The following is a 19,818-nucleotide window of genomic DNA, read 5'->3' as shown; positions in this document are numbered from 1 at the left end:
GTCCTTTCTATTAAGTTCTTTAAGTGTAAAAATAAAATAAATATATAAGTCTACATTAGTTGGGATTTTAAAATTTTATCATCAACTTAGACTAGAGGTCTCAAACTTGCATGCTGTGGGCCACATGTGGGCCCCGTACTTGTTTCTGTATGGGTTTTTATTCGTAATATATTAATTTTGCATCTTAAAGACCTTTTTATTATGAACTATATATCAGTCTATGTCAACACAGATACTTTTATTTAGAAATTCTGCTAAAACCACTCCTGAACACATTTTAGGGGAGACCAGAAATAGAGATAAACATAATTACTAGTTTAACATAAATGCCTACACCAGTCATTTACCACTGAGACACACCATGCATCATACACAATCGTTACATTAGCCTTTTAAACTAAGATTAAACTAAGCTTTAACCTTTTATAACTAGTAATTGCAATCCTAGCAACTTCACAGAACAGCCATGACAGTAAAATGTTGTGGCTGATCTATAGAAGAGGATTAGGGCCACATGTAAAAAAAAAAAAAAACATAAATAAAAAAAAAGAAAGAAAAAAGTTTGGGACCAAAATTAAAAATAAATAAATAAATACAACAGTCTGACTTCTGAGTCAGAATTGTGTGTGTGTGTGTGTGTGTGTGGGGGGGGGGGGGGGGGGGTTCACAATAGTGAGATGAAAGACAGACTTTTAATCTCTGTCTTTTTTATTGTTTACGTTTGTTTCCAAAAATTACAGATCCGAAGGGATCAGTATATATTTCACCTACATATATATAGTAAATACAAAATAGTTAACTAATTGAAGTGATTTATCAAGCTTTGAAGAGTATAAGGAATTAAATGTATCCATATGTGATAATAAAACTGGTTTAAATGTGTCTAATCGGTGTTGTTAAAACTTGAATATGGATCATAAGGGAAGCCAATGTGCCATCAAGTATGACTCTTGGCAGTACTCAGTCCTATGCTCAGTCCCTTTATGACACACTTGACGTTAGGATTTGTCTGTCGGTCCTTGAAGGCAGCATCACACCCTATTTTTTCCTAACATCCGGGAACTTTGGCGCTAACCACAGCACAGTGTGTGGAAACTGGGTAAGCAGGGCAGAGGAGAGCTCCAGAAAGGCGGATTGATGACAGCTGTCAGTGGAGACAAAAACACTACCTATCTCTGAAGAGAAGCCGAATGGCCCCCTCCTAAACCCCCGTGAAGAAAGGAACAACGCCTTGGCTGTGTCGGTTTCGTGAAGGCTGTCGCAGAGGTAACGTTTTATTTTGGGGACGGAGGGGAATGACGGAAGGATCAGTGCCAGTTTGCCCTGTGTGTCTCTAGGAGAGCCGAGATTAGCTCTGCTGGCTATCCAAGCTAACTACCCAGCTAAACAGTCCAGCTAGCTGTGATTCCTGGGTCTTCGGTTCTGGGGGCCATTATCGCGGGAAGGACATGTTTGGATAGCTGTCGTTGTTGTGTAGGTTTGGCTTCAGGGGACGTGTAGCAATGCGGTCTTTAAAGGGTAACTTTACAAGTAGTAATATCTGGAGGACGACAGATATGCCACTTAGCATTCGTAACTAGCTTACAGGGAGCTGGCTAACTTTAGCCAACATTTACGTTGTTACATTTAGCTCGCTAACCCTGACCACACGTTCTATTTGTGTACGCTTTGCTTTTACCTAGCCGCTGCTTACTATTCCCTTTCCGCAATACTGGGACGCCAGTGTTGGCGTTGTAAATCCGCGGAAAACTATCCGGCGAAAGTCCATGTTTAGTAACTTGGTGGAAAGTGAAGATGGTTGATTCACGTCGGCTAACAATCACTTAGAATCCTGCGGGTAGCTCATCATTAATAATCAGATCTAGTTTATTTCATAGCCAGTGTTTTGCTGGTCAGTTGCTGTTAATTTTGAATATCCGATCCACTGGGTTTAGGCAATTAACCGTACTCAAGTAGCGCCCATTCTTCGCTTGGGTCCTCTGACTCAGTCCGGTCCTGAACTAGGCGTTTTCCCCCTGTCTGTACCAGCCTGATGCAGCGATGATTTGTCTGCGATCTGTCTGGATGTTCATCAAACACGTGTTATCATGTTGATGAAAAGGAATGCTTTTACCAGCCTTTAATATAAGCCTGTTCAGTGAACAGTCATGGGTTTAGTTCAGTTTCAGGTTAAAAGATACAAACAGGAAAATCATACGTTTTCAAAACAAATATTACTTTATTCTACCCACAAGGAATTGTATTCTTTAACAAAGGTGATACAGCAGTAACAGAACAACACATAGTACGACATAGACTATAGCTAACACATTATATATAATTCACATACTGTAATTAACAGATTAAAAAGGGATGAATATTAAACTTCCCTGAATATTAAAATTCCATCTTCCCTTAAATCACATTGAAAATTGCAATGTGATATGACTTGCAATAAATACATTTGGTGTTATATCTTTATGTTATGGGTTTGCTGCTTGCTTAGACCCATACATGAACTATTGATCTTGCATTATTTTTATTCCAATAACATGGTTTTATGAACTTCTTAATGTCTTCTTAAAATATTTTCATGCTACTCTAAAGAAATGTGTAGAAAATAATAAAATAAATGAAAACAAAAAATAACAATAATCTACATGTTGGCCAAACAAACCTACCATGATCTTCATTTATTGCAGTTCAAGCAGTCTCTGCTATATGCATCTCGTGCATGTTGATTTTATGATGACATGACATGATACATTTTTGTATCATGTCATGATGTGTTTTGTAGCCATTTTTCAGATGTTAAAGTTATGGTTATCGTCCTCCTCTATACCTCATTAGCTGTTCTCATTGACATGTTATTTTAAAATGCTGATTTTGAAGGTTGTACTGGTCTTGTATGTCAGAGTTAAAGCTGGTTCATGTCAGCCACAACTGTTTATCCAAAGCCCTTGTAGGTGCCATACATGAATGATTGTCTGTTTTTGCAGGCATGAGATAGGGAGTACATGGGTTGTTGGAGAGATTAGAGTGCATGAAACCATACACAGTGAAAAGCAGTTGAAAGTGGAGACAGACCTAATGCATATTTCACTTTGCTAACAGCTCTTGTTGAAGTTTCTTCTGTGTTTGTCTCTTCCACTAGGTATTTACGTACAAGCTTGTGTATTTTCTGGACTCATACATACTGGTGGAGCAATAGTTGCATAGGCACCATGGGGACACAAGGCTCTGGTCGAAAGCGTGCCCCTTTGAAAGATCGGTTTTCAGCAGAGGATGAGGCTTTGAGTAGCATTGCCCGGGAGGTAAGTCTATGTCACTCACATTCATCCTATTTTTTCTCTTATACAGAGACAAACCAGGGCTATGTACTTCCCACAGTGTATTACTCTACTGCATATGTGCCCTGCTGAGTCAATGCTTATGTGATTTATAGGGCTGCATCTTTAATAATAAATTAATCTGTCGGTTATTATCTCTATTAACTGCTGTTTTAAACTATTTAAAAAGTTGTATTTACTATTTTTAACTATTGTTTTGTCCATAAAATGTCAATTGGTGTTTCCCAAACCTTAAAGTAAGAATGTTCTTAAATGTCTTCTTTTCTCCACCAACCAAAATGATTTTAATTGTTTTTTGATATATGCGCAAAGAAACTACAAAATATTCCAGATAAAGACGCTGAAAGATCAGCAAGCTTGTTCTAGTGAACAAAAAATCACTTTAAATGTTATCTGACTGAGATGTTCCTGTTTATTCTCCAGCATCTCTAAGACTGGTTTGACAATGTCACATTTTGACTAGGACTAGATTTAGACTTAACTTAACAAAACTCTATTTGACACCCAGTTGTTTAGTCAACACAAGGCAGGAAGGTGTACTGAATCTATTATGCAACTAATTATTATGCTTTTGGGCACAATGGTCAAAGTTTTGTCAGTAAACAGACCTCTGAAACATATACATATATGTGGATATTCAGGTTTTACAAGTCAGAGTTTCAGTCCAGGCAGAGAGAGACAGCTGGTTTGGACCACAGAGAGCTTGACTAGAGTGTTTTTGTTTGGGGGGAAAAACACAGACAGGAGAGAAGCTGCCTGGCTTGTAACAACTTGCCACAGGATTATTCCATTTTGTTCCACAGTAGTGCTGCCATTCTTTTGCCTTTTTTTCTTTCAGGAATGGGGTGGCTAAAATTGCAGAAATGCAGAGTTAATTTCTGCTATTTAAAAGCTTTTTAGGTTTGGCTTGTAATAATATATCCACATTGTGTGGAACATTTCTGAAATTATTCTGAACAAGTCAAATTATTTCTTACTTTCACAGGTGGGATTGTAAAGCTGAATAAATCAACCTTCCATTCATATTTGCCTTGGCATGCTTTATGAATAACCTCATGCGCTGTTTGAAAGCTGTGCAGTGCCTCATTCTTGGGCACTGAGCACAAGGCTCCATTTGCTCTCTTTATAGTCATGCTGGCCGATCACAGAAACATGAGTCATCTGACCCTCCCAGTGAGGTCCTACATCTGAATCTCTTTATGGAGCAAACTAAAGATTAGATTAACTGTGCGGGGAGTTCAGAGTGTAACTTGTTGCACATCACCAACCTCCCAAAACAAGTCTCCATAACACTGTAGCCTCTGCTTTGTGTTGTGTGTGCCTGGATCAGAAAAGTGAAAACGTCCCTGCTCGTGCTTGGCACAGACCGCTGCTGAGAATGACTCTGAATTTGAGCCTGCACCGTCACCAGCCTCTTACATTACTCGGCAGTCAGTCCTTTTGAATTCCAATAGCTTGCTTTACAAATCTGACAGTGGCCAAGTGGTTGAATCAGATGATCATCTCAAACCTGTTGTGTATCAGATTAGGATCTAAAGCAGCTAATGGAGCTAGAACTGGCCGATCGATGACTGTACTCATTGTACAGAGGGAGTGTGGTTGTGTGGAAGTTGTAGTTCATAGTCCATATGATTTTAGAGATGACTATTACAATGGGAAGTGTCACACTTTCTCTTTCCATTGTTTAGACGGCAGAGAACAAAGTGCATTCTGAAACCAGGACTGTCTGTTTGATCTAACTTAATAAGCCAATGATGCAAGATATTTAGCAGCTGTTGAATTGTGTTGTCGTGAAATTTCATAGGAACCACATAAAACACTGTGCTGTCATCGTTTTCACAGACAATCCTGATGTAATGTTAAGTTTGTAAGAGGCCCTGTGTTATGTCTGACCACTTAATCATAACAAATATACCAATGTTGAGGAGGAAGTTATTTTCCTATTCCTATTTTCAGGAATATTTTGATTTCTGTTGAAAGCAACATTTATAGTATTATTTGCACTTTCCATTTAATGTAAAACATTTTATTATTTATTTTCTATTGCTTTATCCTCCACATGAGGGTTGTGGGGGAGCTGGAGCAATCAGATGAAATATAACTGTCAAAAAAAAAAATGGTACACAAAGTTTCTTAACTTAAAGATTTATTGAATGACACTTTAGATATGTCTCTCCATTCACATATTTGTGTCTGCACTACAGGGCAATTAGGTTTAAACTAAATATTAAATACATGGAATAAAAATGTCATCATCAGTTCATTCATTTAATAATTATTGGCTGATGGCGATTATTTTTAAAAACTGGCTAAATTGAACAAATTAATTGGCTGACAGATTAATAGTTCTACCTCTATTCATAATTCTGGAGGTGTGTTTGATGGTGAACCACTCAGGTTACTCTCCCAGCCCCATGATGTGGCTGTCAGAGAGTTTGGGCCAGATGGGACAGGCTATAGATAGGACAGAGACAGAGAGCTCAGTTGAGCTGCTGTGCAGAGCAGGTCATACTGTCAGACAGCTCAACAGGTGCAGAGCACAGGGCAGCCATCTCTTCTGCTTTCTGATTTGTCTGTTCCATTTGTGCATTTACAACTTGTACAAACCATTTGTCTCTAGAATAATTACCCAGAACAGTCACAGGAAACGAGAAACATTTTAAAATGCCTCAGATGGTATGGCATTAACCATAACCATCAATGATAATGAAATAAATAGAGACAGTGGCTCTGCAAACAATATTTTTTGTTCGGGAGATGTCATCAAGTTATTTTCAGTTGTCACCTTAACTTTACCTAGAGCGTATCAATATTATATATTACATTATACAATATAGTATATTATATAGTATTACACTCCTGTTTAATTACAACAGTTATCTGTTCACCTGGACACGGGTAACTTTGTCTTCGTACTGTTGAAGTCAACCCAAACCTGTGGCACATGTATTGTTTTCAGTTTTTATGTGACAGTTTGTAATATTAGCATGATGAAATACTTGTACACAACTTGTAGGGGTAAAAGTGGTTGTTTAGCATTAATATTATTCAGTGAGTGTTCACCCCAGGCTATTATTGAACCAGTAATGGCCTATACTCACACGCCCTGTACTCTGGCAGAGCAGATAAGAAATTGCTGGAATGCTGACTGTTTGTCTGCAGTGAGACACTGTACACAGCTTGCACAGTATTTATGGACTGTCTTTTAGTCAGAGATAAAGGGCTGGGCTTAGTAAGCAAGTGTGGCATTCTTTTGCATGTTGTGTCTTCAAGCATGCTTAGTATGTAATTAGTAGGACCGGCTACATAGCCACCTGTGTAAGGTCCTAAATTAGCTCACTCTCTGTTGAGGTACTCTGTAAAATAAGCTCCGGTCCATGTTCTAGGAAATTGCTTGACTCTCCCTTTTCTGCCATAGGAGATTTTTTTTCCTTAATTAAAATTAAAATGTTTGTAATTGTATTTTTTGTATTCAAAACTCCAATGCAGAAATGATGTCGCGCCCCCTTGGGAATTCTGAGTAATTACCAAAACACTGCTGGTAACCCAGCTGGTAACCACCCCCACCCCTCTGCTAACTTGTTGCTAGAGGCATATATCCTGTCAAACGGCTGAACATCCAGGGATTTTTTCGTAGTAATTGAACTTTTGAAATTTTTCGCAGTTGCTGCTTTTTGTTTTCACCCATACTCCAACCATTGGCAGCCGTTTTGCTGTACTAGCACTATGTATCTGTGTCTTCCGCTCCTTCAGTCATGCTTGTTCTGCTTTGTGTGACCGCATTTGACAATGACAAAAGTAAGGTTTTTAGTTTTACGTAAGAGCACATACTGTAATAACCTGCCAAGTGTATCTGTATCATCAGCATACTGCAGTTTCTTATTATTAATCAACATATACAGCGATACCAGAATAACTGTGCTATGTTTTTGGTACAAGGATATAATATATTACATAAACATGACACATTACTTTGATTCTGTGCTTTACTGTCTCTAAAGTAGCTTGTACATTTGAGAAAATGAAACGGTTCATATTTTTAGACAATATTGTTCCTGCTATGGGAAGAATCTGGTCTCAGAGGTCTCGACAGTGACACTTAAGATTCTTCAAAGAAATGTCGTAATTTTCCAGTGTTTCTCTCGCTTACAGGAAGTGGATGACTTTAGTACCCACATGTATTCATGAACTATATTCTTTGATGTTTTGTAATTCTTTAATCAGTTTTCAAACATGGCTGATTAGTGTGTTCATGTATCACACAGGCGGAGGCAAGGCTGGCAGCGAAGAGGGCAGCTCGGGCGGAGGCCAGGGATATTCGAATGAGGGAACTTGAACGACAGCAGAAAGAGGTATACACAACATAACCTGGCTGCACCTGGCTGGCAAAAACACCTTTTTATTCAAAGGGAGCAACAGGAATGCCTCAAAAACGCTGCTCTCAACTAAGGTCAACTGTAGAACATGGAAACTTGCCTTCTCTTGCCTCATCATCTGACCAAATATTACAAAATCTGAGTTGATTTTTGAAGCTCTTCATCTGCATTCATAGTCACTGGTATGGATGAGCTGTTGGGCTTTACATCTAAAAATAATTTTTTCTTTTTTTTTTTTTTTTTACATTGATTTGACAGTTCAAACACAAACCAATACCCACATAAAAAGGAAAAAAAAAGTGCTGCATGTCCACAGATATCCACAGACCAAAATGTCTATTCCTGTCGTGAAAGTCTATCCTTTTTTTTTCATTTTCATAGTATTGAGTGAAATATGATTGTATGTTTTTCCTGGCACTTCCTCCCTCTATCCAGCTTTCTTACCACTCATCTGGCAGTAGCAGCAGAAAATGGGGTCAGATCCACCAGTGGATGGTAGGCAAGCAAGAGAGTGCTGCAGCCTCACAGTCCACTAACAGCCTGTTGTGTGTCTGAGTGCCAGTCAACCCTGACAGTTTAGATATACTTGACTCACAGACTGCACTGTACCTCACTGTGGATAAATGCCTTAGCAGCGTATTTGCTTTGGAGACACCCACATCTGTGACTGCGTGTGTCTGTAGGCTAGGCTTTGGCCTTTGACTTTATTTAGAATAGCTGAGTCTGCATGCAAAAGTGTCGTTTGGATGTTCAGCCATAAACCCCTTTGGCCTCCAGCTACCTCAGAAATTGTGGATATTTTTGAATGTTTATGGACTTCCTTCATACGTGTGTTGATGTATTTAGTAGTGTGTGCTCTGTTAGAAGGAACAGATGAGACAAAAATGTGCAGAATGTCAGCTCTTTCTGTATATAATTAATCTTGCTACTGTTTAAAGAGAGTGTATGTTTATGAGGAAACGTGTTGATGGACACTGTATAGCATGGTTTGGGCTTTGCATCACCACTTTAAAACACTGCAGGGACCTTATTCACGTCTGTGATTGAGCCTCTCTACTCTCACTATAGTTTTTACCAACTTTCCTCTCTGATCCCAGGCTGACGCAGAAAAAGCCAAAACCTCTAGTAGTAGTAGTAGGTCCAGCAGTCGCCATCGACGGGTCTGTATCTCCCTCACACACTTCCTCTTTGCCTGTATTTCCTCTTCTTTTTCTTACATCTTGCAGTTTTATCTCTCACCACCCATGTCTCTTTCTGTCTGCTTTTGTGCTATGACTCCATGTTTCCACATTTAACAGGGGCTGGATGATGATGTCATGTCAGTCCGCAGCTACAGGGTGCGTATATAATACACCCCTACCAGTTTTATTAACTGCTCACATAGGGGCACACTGATGTGTGATTGCCATTGTTCTTGTTTGAGAAGCACTTGCTGGAGTAATGGATTCAGCTCACATTTTAGGTCATAACTTACTTAACTTGATTGCTGATTTATCCTAATATTTGCTACTGTCGTTCTTTTCTTTTTACTTTTTAGTCAACTTCATCAGCAGTACGTGACTTGGGTTCTAGTAAAAGTCGACCCAGTTCCCGCAGAAAAGATGCCTTGGTGCGTTTTGTTTGCGCATGTGTGTGAGCGCATATATGTGTGTGGAGTCTGGCAACAGGTTGAATACCTGTATTTTAAGCATGTAACCAGTGTTCAAGCTATTTTTTCTAACTGATATGAATGATATGATGAAGTTTGTGCCAGGAGTCAAAGTTTTCAGATGCTGAAGCAAATCATGACACTTTTCATATTGAGAGTAGATGGTGCGTTGAGGCAACTGTTTTCCACATTGAGTTTCGTTTTTAAATTTGACTCTTTTGGACTGACACAAACATTCTGTCATGGTGAAGCACTTTTTAGATCATTTTCTTATACACTTAAATTGTTGTTCTGGAAATGTGTATTCTGACAAACATTTGTGCAATTAACAGTTTGAAGTACAAGTCGTTATGAAACAACAGTGTGTGGACGCAGAAAAACATTGCCAGTAGCTGTGTTAGACTGCATTTGAGCCGATTTTTGGTTGATTATATATTCTTTTTACTTGGCTTCCGTTGCATCCTGGTTGTAATAGAAGATCCCATGAAAAATGTTTTTACTCCCTCAGTGTGGCCCAGGCAGGGTGTGGAAAAATAAATGGTGTGCTTTGGCAGTTGCTGTGTTGGAACAACTAACCTCATGTTAGTGCAACACATGAACTGTGTTGTGCCTGAACAGACAGTTGACCAGCTATTGTTCTCTAATAATTCCTGTGACTCCTGTTCTCTCTTCAGTCTGATGGCCTCTCCATTAGTTCCTCCACCCTCAAGAGCTCCCGCTCCACTGTATGTACATGTGTGATGGTCATCCATTTATCACTGCTTTTACACTTCTCTTGTAGTTATTTGTCTCATTTTATTCATTTGTTTTCTGGGCTAAACAGAGCTCTGTGTACAATGACCTTCATGGCCATAAAAAGAGTTCCTCCAGCTCCTCAAAGAGGGACCTGCTGGTCAGTGTCTCTTGTCGTTTGTGTGTGTTCTGCAGCCTCATGCATGGAGGAAGTGAAGACTAACAATAGTGGCGTCCAGTGATGATTTACTGTTACACCTTAATATGGGATGCATACTATTAAATTTAGTTTGTGTCATAAAGACATTGATCAAACTGTGTAAATATGGATGCAAGTTTGATGCTTGAGGCATAAAAATATTATGTCAGGGCTTGTTTGAGGTCATAATGTTACTACTCTTCCAGACTGGTCTATACCATGATCAAAGGAACTACACCAGCTTAACAAAGACCAAACCACCATCTCCACTCTCCACTTCCACCTATCAGCCTCGGGTCAGTTATCCTCTGTGTGTGCCGTCTGTCCATCTGTAAGCCTTTTTACATTGTGGTTAAAGTGAAAGCATCAAAGTAAAGAGAGAGTTGTCTGATTATGTTGTCAAAATCAAAAATCATTCTTTTGCTGTATTTTTCTCATGATCATTTGAATTCATCTAAATTGTTGACTGACAAAAGTAGTGCTCTGCCAGTGAACAGAGACGGTGTCCCGTCATTTCAACTGATTTTCACACTCAGCACTTTGAGCTGAAGGCTCTGAATGCTACAGGGTCAACAAACATTCATCCTGTTTCCACTTGCTGCTGCTCTTTTGTCTCTCACCACTTCACATTCCTGCCACAGCTCCTCTCTGTCCTCTAAACATTTTCCTGCTCCCCTGTTCTTCAACAGGCCACCACTTCCTTGTCCTCCACCACTGGTACGGGGCTGCCTCGCAGCTACAGCGTGGTCAGTTTCTGTCCACTGGGGGGCCAGCATCTTTCTGCATGTCTTGAGTTACCTTCAGAATCAGGCTACATCCATTCTCCTCAATTTTCATTTAAAAATGCATATATTCGGCTCTGGATAAGCCTGGTGCCTACACTACTGCAGTGTTTTAGGGCCACTAAAACATTGCTGGCTCTGTTTTAATTTGAAAATGCCATAGTTTTGTTTTAAGGTTGGAAGGGCTAATTTCGAGTCCTTTTGAAAATTAATACACATTTACCTGCATTCACAGAGATGCTCCATTAACACCTTGAGTTTCACTTTCACCTCGTCATTGGACTGAAAATCCTGGTTTTTCACCATCAACATTGTTTCTTGTTAAGGATTCTTTCTGAATTAAAGCAAATAACTACAGAGAAGAGAACCACCTCCTTAAATTCTCATCTGGTAGTAGATGGGTTTTAACTTAAAAATACTGTTTTCAAATTAAAACATAGCAGTATGGATGTAGCCGCAGACCTTTCCCCACTCATGTGGCCACATGCATGTGATAGGATGCCCAGCTGCTTATATTTAGCTCCTGGACAGACTGAGCCTTTAGAAGTGGCCATAAATGTGTGCTTTAGTTAGATAAAAGAGAGTTTTTTCTTAAGTTGGTGCTTTTGTTTTTTTTGTTTTAAAAATGCTGGAACAAATTTATGTTGGGTAGTGTTTTTGTTTATTGCATGTTGCAAAGAAAGTCCTTTTTACACAACCGTTTAAGCTAGTGAGTCAAAGATTAATGTTCCCTCTCATGTTTTGCTGAGTCCTGCATTGTCTCCCACATGTGCACTCAGGCCTCTATTCATGACGACACTGGTCTTTACGGCTCAGGCTACAGTTCAAGAGCTGTAAGTCTTCTGAATGTTTGTCAAGCGGCATTTTAGCCGCATACTGTGATGCCCCTGTCTTTATCCTCTCCTGTCCTTTCCTGTCCTGTCCACCTCCTCCTCCTGTCCACAGCCCTCTGAATACAGCTGGTACTCCTCTGGTGCCAGCTCCACTCGCACCAGCCCTGCGGTGAGCACCTGATAACCACCAGCACCCTGCATGATGTCAGCTAATAGCACATATAGACACTAACTGCGAACCAGCTCCCATTTGCACCTTCTCAACACTACCAAACCCCCCCAACCCTTCAACCCCCCCCCATTCTGTGGATGACGTTGACTGCTCACACCAACCTGGCTACAGGTTGCTTTAGGGAACAGCATCTCTGATTGGCATTTAAAGTGTGATCTGAGTATTCCTTCATTAGTACTCTGTAGGTATAGATGTTGAGTCAGGCTTTTTTCCAGTTGTTGCATTTGAGCAGCTTATCAAAATAGCATGAATTGGAATCCATTATTAGAGTCTGTAGAGTAAACCCATCTTTATATCAGAGACTGCTACTGGATGTTGAGCGATTGCTGATTGAACATGCCATGTGTGTCAGGAAAAAGCTTTGGGCATGCAACCATCATCTACATTACTTTGGATTCTCATTTTGTGTGTGTGTGTGTGTGTGTTCCTCGCAGTCCTCAGATGAAGACACAGTCAGCAGCGTGTCTCAGGAGCGCTACAACAGAGGCCGTAGGGACAGTGTGGTGAGCTGTAGGGACTGGGCCTTACAAAACATAAACTGATGCTCTGCTGCTATTGCAGTTGATGGTCTTTATCGAACTCTCTTTTTCCAACTGTCTCCTTAACTGTATCACCTTCATACCTATCATGAATTTTAAATGCTTTGACCATGAGTCATCTTCTCTGGCTACATTATGTTTGTCATTGTTTTTCTCCTTTGCTCTCCCTCTCTGACTTCTACTCTTTTGCCCCTTGTTATTTATTTCTCTGCTTTTCATCTTCACCCTGTGTGTGCTGTGAGCAGTCGTCAGACTTCTCAGACATAAGTGAGTCCGCTGCTGACTATTTCAGCCGCACCAGCCGACGGGGCAGTATTGTGTCTGACATTGATGATTTGAGCATTCCTGATCTGGACGCTGTAAGTGGCTAATTTAAGATCGCAACATTGGACATTGGAGTGAATTTCAGTGCAGCACTAATACTGTTTGAATATTTTATATCTAATGCATGGTTAAAATAAAATAACATTTGGTATTCAAAACCCATCCCACATTTTACTGTTCTTATATTCATAACCCTACAGATGAGTAGACTGTTACACGGATAGCTGAAATTAATATGACTGCAGTGTGTATCATACAGTGTGTATCATCTATTTCTTTAGAGAGTTTGTAATTCACTGAACGTTAACTTTGTTTGTCTTTGTGGTCTGTGAACATGCAGCACTTACTCCTGACTTGTATTAACCCATGACCTGAACTGATCTCCAGGTGAAGGACACGACTCAAAGCATGACCACACAGGACGCATGGTTCTGACAATAGTGTGCAACTAATTCTAAAGTACTTTTTTTTTTTTTTTTTTCTTTCAGCTGGATGAAAAATGTGACAAGCAGTATTCAGATTATAGTCGGGTAAGTGCATTAGTAGTAGTAGTAGTAGTAGTAATTAACCTCCAACTCCATTTTCAACAGTTAAGTTTTTCAGTAGATGCCTTTATTTTAAAACAAAGTAGCTACATGTAGGGACTTCTAAAATAGATTTTGATTTTGTCAGGAACATAATTACATACCAAAAGTCAAAGCTACAATGACCTATGAATTAACACAGTATGTAGTTCAAGTGGAGCTATGGCAACAAATCAACAAACAGGCAAACTGCCTTTTCTAAACACAGCCTGTGGTTATTGTGAGCTAGTTTGTCAAGTTCATTAAATCAACTTCAGCACACGTTTGTGACAATGCCTTCCTTAGCAGGGTTTGAATGGGATCACTTAAGAGCCCGCCCTGCGGCGTCAGATGACAGTGTTGAATAACATGTCGGGAGTTGTGTTGCATTTTTCTGTGCCGTTTTTGTTTTTTTTCCTTAAATGTTGTTCACCTTTGCGTTAACAGCCATCCTCCCGATGTGCCACCCCGGGCCTCTCGGCAGCCACACTGGCATCGCTGGGTGGTTCCTCCTCACGGCGTGGCAGTACAGACATGGGTAACGTCTACGACCCCGACACCAGTCTGAGTGAACTGAGGGTAAGATGTACAATACACACACTGTCAAATCTGTATATGTGTGTCTAAATAAAATGAGTAGGAAATCAAACCTGTACTAAGACTTTACTTGTTCTAGACTCAGTTGGCCATCATCACATTGTCATAATACTCAAACCCATATGTTGTATGTTTGAGCCACTTATGTAAACATCTGATTCTGCGTATGAACCTCCCACAGCATTACCTCTGGTTTGAACTCCCTGCTGTTCTAAGTGTCTGCTTTAACTGTTTTTTCCTTCTTGTTTGCACGGGAGGTCTGTATGTGACGTAGCTGTTCTCTAAATCTGGGTGGTCATGTTTCTGCCAGCTAGTCTGTCTTTGAAATGGAAGCACGGGTGCTTTGTTATCTCTCCTTGATACCCCCTACCCTCTGGTGCCCACGTTTACCCAAACCGTTCCCTCCATCTGCTCTACAGGATATCTATGAACTAAAGGACCAGATTCAGGATGTAGAAGGGCGGTACATGCAAGGGCTTAAAGAGCTGAAGGTAGAGGGGCTTGAGCTCAAAGCATGCCTTCTCTTGTCCTCTGGGAGCAGTATGGCATCACTAACCCTCTGCCTCCCCATCTACACCCCCCCTGTTCCCCCTCCTGTAGCTCCTAACACAACTCTGTCTTTGCGTGCTCCCAGTCTGAATTGTGTAACAACCCTTTTGTGTTGCATGATCTTCCCTCACTTCCCATTTTGATCCAACACACTGGTGGTTGTCTGACGTGAAGACACTCCCACAATTCAGCAGTGTACAGAGGTGTTAGAAGAGTAACACACTCCATCTGCTGACAGATAATTTAAATTATGAAACTCCTCTTCCATCCAGGCTGCTGTTATCTACATTTTGGATGGTCCTCTAGTCTGTTCACCTTTAACAGATGCCTGTTCTCTTACAAAGTACACTGTATACAGTAGTATATTTCATTAATAGTAGTTCACTCACAAACTTCACTCTTGGCCTGTTCTTGAGAGTTAAATGCAGCCGATGCACTTTAGCTAGATCTTTTTTTTCTTCACTTATACTTCGTCTTTCAGATCCTCTTCTCACAATACTGCCTCGTTTCACTCCTACTCTGAGTGATTCAATGCATTCTAAGTATTGTTTACTCAATGTCACCTCTTGCACAATGCACACAAGTCGGTACAGAAGTTTTAGTTTTACGTTTAGAAATAAGAGAAGTGGTTTGTAGCATGTTTTGTGTGATAAATGCATTTTTAAATTTCCTGTTCGCACCAAAGAGAGCCCCCTCTGTTGCATGTAGGTGATCTCTGCTTTTGAATTAAATTACTGTGTTCATTAACGGGCTTTCACCCAAATCAGGAGTCACTTGTAGAGGTGGAGGAGAAGTATAAGAAAGCCATGGTATCGAATGCACAGCTCGATAACGACAAAGGCAACCTCATCTATCAAGTGGACACACTAAAAGACGTTATCGAGGAGATGGAGGAACAAATGGCAGAGATGAAGAGGGAGCTGGAAGATAAGTCAAAGGTGAAAAATCACTCGGTCAAAGAAAAGTTCTGAATCCTGTAATTATGTCCAGTAAACCTGCCAGACATGTATGTTAATAAAGTTCCCAAATCTATTGTGGAGCTGAGGCCAAAGAGATTTGTGTCTGTGGTTTCAGGAACTTGAAAGGCAAAAGCACACGTGTACCGTCCTGCAGCATAAACAGGAAGAGATGAAAGAGGGAATCCGCCAAAGAGATGAGCTTATAGAGGTAAGGTTTCCCCTGTATTAGGAAAGCCAACAGTTTTTGCCTATGTGACCACATCAGACTGTGATTCTGTCACCACTTAGATAGGTCTTTGTGCCTCTGTGCAGACATTGTAGAGAACTTGTATTCTGGAGTAACTGATAAGGAACTGCCTCTAGGTAGCTCTTTTTCCCCAGATGATCCTCAACATTTAGCCGTTTCATTCTCTGACTCTGATGATCACTACTGTTCATTCTTTTCTCATCATCTCCTAATTTGGCCTCCTCTCACCTTGTTCACCTGTTTGTATCTTTCATTTTTGTATGTACGTTTATGTGCCTTTCACTTCTTTTTTCCCTTAAATTTTTCCTGTTCTGTTCTTATCATGTGCCGTCTTTTTTACTGATCAACGCCGCTCCAGGAGAGCCAGAAAATGCAGACTAAGTTAGATGCCCTCACCAGAGAGGTGTTTGACCTGCAGGAAACTATAAACTGGAAGGACAAAAAGATTGGGGTAGGAGGTCCAGCACTAGTGCACTGACAAGTTACAAGAGGCAATAGATGGTTGCACTTTTTGGCCTTTAGACACACGTCCATCCATTCTCTTGCCTCTCTTACTGTCTCTGCACAATGGAGACCCTTAAGCATTAGCACTTACCTGATTCCATCCATATTCACAGTTTGGATTTTTGCATGTCGAAATAACAGGAGTGTCTGTTTGGACTCTGCAGTGTTGCTAACAAAAACAAGTCCACTTGCACTGTGTTAAAACTTGAAGTGAACAGCTTGTGATATACAAATAGTTTGTTGAGGAGAAATGCATCAAGCATGACACATGCATGTCACTCCTGTGGATTACTTAATTTGTGCCAGTGCATAAAGTCAAACTCTTAATGATAGAGGCTTTGTGTCTGAATCAGCAGAATGTATCTCCCTACTATTATAAATTCCTCTGCCCCTCTACGCTACCTCTCTCTGTTAACCTTTCCCATTTTCTGTTTGCATGTCCTCATCTGTTTGTTGGCTGTTTTTCTACCTCCTCATTGTTGGCCCGAGTTACACAGTGCATGTTTGTGCATGGGACATGTCTTGCTGTGTCTGTCATGAGTCTATCCAACTTCTGTTTTGCCTCTTCTCCTCTCTCTTGTCTTGTCTCGTCTGTGTGGCCAGGCCCTAGAGAGGCAGAAAGAATACTTTGATTGCATTAGGAATGAGAGAGATGAGCTCAGAGATGAGCTTGCTGACATCAAGCAGAAGGCCAAAGCAGGAGAGGTAGGTCCCAGAAAGAACAAATGGACAGAGGAATCCGTTTTTGTCCGAAAAACCGCCTGTTATATATTTTTATAATTTGGTTTGGATGTTTTTTGAGGGTTAATGTTTCCTATATTCTGTACTTTTAAACTCTTTTGCCCACCTTATTTCCTTGGTACAATGCTAATCTGTAATTATGTTCATAGACAAAGTCACTAAACACGGACGTCACCATGGTAATAAACACACAATTCAACATCTGTTATTGTGTTTGCTCGAGGTAAAATAAAAGGGAAAATTTGGAACACGGTGGTAAAATATCAGTGTTGTGCAAACTAATGTACAACATTCAACCACATTTTTTTGCCAAAGGGTAAAAGAAGTAGCATGGAGCAACGTAACGCACATGGTTTACAGATTAATAAAAATGAAAGCACTTTTCCAAACGTGTCTGAACACAGACGAATCCAGGGCAAATCCTGACACATTTTGCTTCAGTTTTTTGTCTGGAGATACTGATAAATGCAGAGTGAGCCACCGTGTCGGGGGCTTTTATTTTGGGATATGTTGTAACATTTACAGACTGATGTTTAATTTTGAAGACTTGTTTAAGCTTTTTCTATAAAGTCTCAATGACAGCCAGCTGTTGGTTTGTTTCCTCACCATAGAAACATGGGCTGGTCATCATCCCAGACGGTACACCAAACGGAGATGTCAACCATGAGCCTGTGTCCTCAGGGATTACTGTTGTCTCCCAGGAGGCCGCCCAGGTGCTGGAGTCTGCAGGAGACGGTCCTCTGGGTGAGTCGCAGCATGCAACTCAACTGTGCATTTGCACACCAAGGCTTGTGATGAGAATCCTTTTATAAACCCGGTTATAGAGACCGCAGATGGTCTTTAAAGTATGAGTTCAAAGTGGTTTTGTTCTGTTGTGCAGATGTCAGGCTACGGAAGTTGGCAGAGGAGAAGGATGAACTGTTGACTCAGATCAGAAAGTTGAAGAATCAGCTGGAAGAGGAGAGACAGAAACACCCAAAGGTGGACACTACGTTCACAGATGGGGAGAGGATGGAGAACGGTACAGACCTACATTTTATTGAGATGCAAAGTAAGTTGCTCTTACAGCTGCTACATATTGACTCCTAAATGACCTTTTCAACCTTCTCTCTCTTTTCTAAATCTGCTTGTTTCTGTTTTCTCTGTAGGGGATGCCAACAGACAGATTAGTGAATACAAATTCAAGCTTTCTAAGGCAGAACAGGAAATGGGTACAATGGAGCAAAATGTAAGTGATAAACAAAACATTTAAACATTTGTTTCTTTTTTTTTCAAATGTTTTAAAGCTTCAAGTCACAAATGTTGTTTTTGCTTTGCGTTTTCAGATTAATAGACTTGAAGGGCAAGTGTCCAGGTACAAGGCATCGGCAGATAATTCAGAGAAAGTAGAGGATGAACTAAAAGCAGAAAAAAGGAAACTTCAAAGAGAGGTAAAGACGCCATTCAGCCTGTGTTTTGTAGCATGAAAAAAACCCAGCAGGCTGAATTGTAATGATTGTACTCCACTCCACCACAGCTGCGCACGGCTCTGGATAAGATGGAGGAGATGGAGATGACCAACAATCACCTAGTAAAGCGCCTTGAGAAGATGAAGGCCAACAGGAACGCTCTTCTTTCACAGCAGTGAGGCAAGGCAGCATCACCACAGAAGCCCTTAAACTCGCACCTCTGACCTCTGACTGCCATTTTGCATCTGGAGCACATTTCCACATTCAGCTGTAACACTTTAAGATTTGTAGCTAAACACTTAAAAAAAATACTTGTAGCACAGGCAAAAAGCTGAATAATGTCTGTCTTTCTAAAAACCAGAAGTCTTGGGTTTTATCGGGTTTTATCTGGTAAGTTGCCAGGTGTTTCGGGAGGAATGACTCAAAAGTAATAAAACTATATAAAGTTGCTGGGAGATGGAGCTGATGAAATTTTCTCTGGTCACTACATAATTGTTCAGAACTTTGTACATCATGTTATCTGTGAGATTTTATTACCCTCTAACTGGGTGCTTGGCTGTACTATTTTTGTTTCTTATTCGTTTTTTTGTTTGTTTTTTTGATAAGTTGCATGAATGAGTATAATGATGCTTTTAAACAGATCAACCCTCACAGCTGCTCCGGCCCTGCACCTTCTCTGCTTCCCCTCCACAGTGAAGTGCCTTTTCACACCAGAGACAGAAGGTCTGCACCGCTCAATGAAACAATAATAGTTTAAAAAGGTACAGAATGATGTATTTAAAAACGAGGTGCAGTCAGTATTTGAAAATATGTAGAACCAACTTTGTTGCGGTTTCATTGAAATTTTTTCAAATATTTAAAAGATATCTTGGAAATAAATGTGTAATTTACAGAAGTGAGTACACAATCTTTCTACTTTTTGAATATTTCATGTTTAATCCTACTTTTGTAGGGAAAAAACAAGGTAACATTGAGTTAAAAGCTGATGTTTTTGTTTAATTATTATATGTGGGATAGACTGAGGCACATATAGGAGCATCTACACTACAGCATGAATCATGGAATTATACTTTTCCTTAATTCACCCGTTAAGTTTCCATACAGATGTTACAAACCCATAATTATCCATCAGGTTTTTTGCAAATGAAGGTTTAAAGTTACTTCATGCTGAGCTTTGATTCCTCCACATTACACATACCTCAGTGATGAGGGAAAA

General features: G+C 40.2%; 1 protein-coding gene across 13 annotated transcripts; it reads left to right on the top strand.

Moving 5' to 3' along the window:
- The first annotated feature begins 1,070 nt into the window (after nt 1-1,070).
- Nucleotides 1,071-19,497, top strand: lrrfip2 (leucine rich repeat (in FLII) interacting protein 2). Of its 13 annotated transcripts, none has more exons than XM_058651587.1 (27): nt 1,071-1,266; nt 3,134-3,293; nt 7,595-7,681; nt 8,141-8,200; nt 8,803-8,865; nt 9,004-9,042; nt 9,243-9,314; nt 10,028-10,078; nt 10,177-10,245; nt 10,491-10,580; nt 10,974-11,030; nt 11,846-11,899; nt 12,012-12,068; nt 12,566-12,634; nt 12,916-13,029; nt 13,483-13,524; nt 14,005-14,136; nt 14,574-14,645; nt 15,471-15,641; nt 15,778-15,870; nt 16,268-16,360; nt 17,017-17,118; nt 17,766-17,898; nt 18,035-18,175; nt 18,303-18,382; nt 18,480-18,584; nt 18,671-19,497. In XM_058651587.1, the coding sequence occupies exons 2-27, from the start codon at nt 3,204-3,206 to the stop codon at nt 18,779-18,781; spliced, it is 2,247 nt and encodes a 748-aa protein (XP_058507570.1). In that variant the 5' UTR covers nt 1,071-1,266; nt 3,134-3,203; the 3' UTR covers nt 18,782-19,497. The 13 variants fall into 13 exon arrangements, with proteins under 13 accessions (XP_058507570.1, XP_058507569.1, XP_058507571.1 ...); XM_058651586.1 differs by having other exon boundaries at nt 1,072-1,266; nt 18,035-18,205; XM_058651588.1 differs by lacking the exon at nt 12,566-12,634 and having other exon boundaries at nt 1,072-1,266; nt 18,035-18,205.
- Nucleotides 19,498-19,818: the final 321 nt, after the last annotated feature.

Source organism: Solea solea, chromosome 15 (assembly GCF_958295425.1).
Source record: "Solea solea chromosome 15, fSolSol10.1, whole genome shotgun sequence".
Classification (NCBI taxonomy): Eukaryota; Metazoa; Chordata; class Actinopteri; order Pleuronectiformes; family Soleidae; genus Solea; species Solea solea.
Note: the sequence above shows the minus strand (reverse complement) of the source record. Positions and strands in the feature narration are given on the sequence as shown.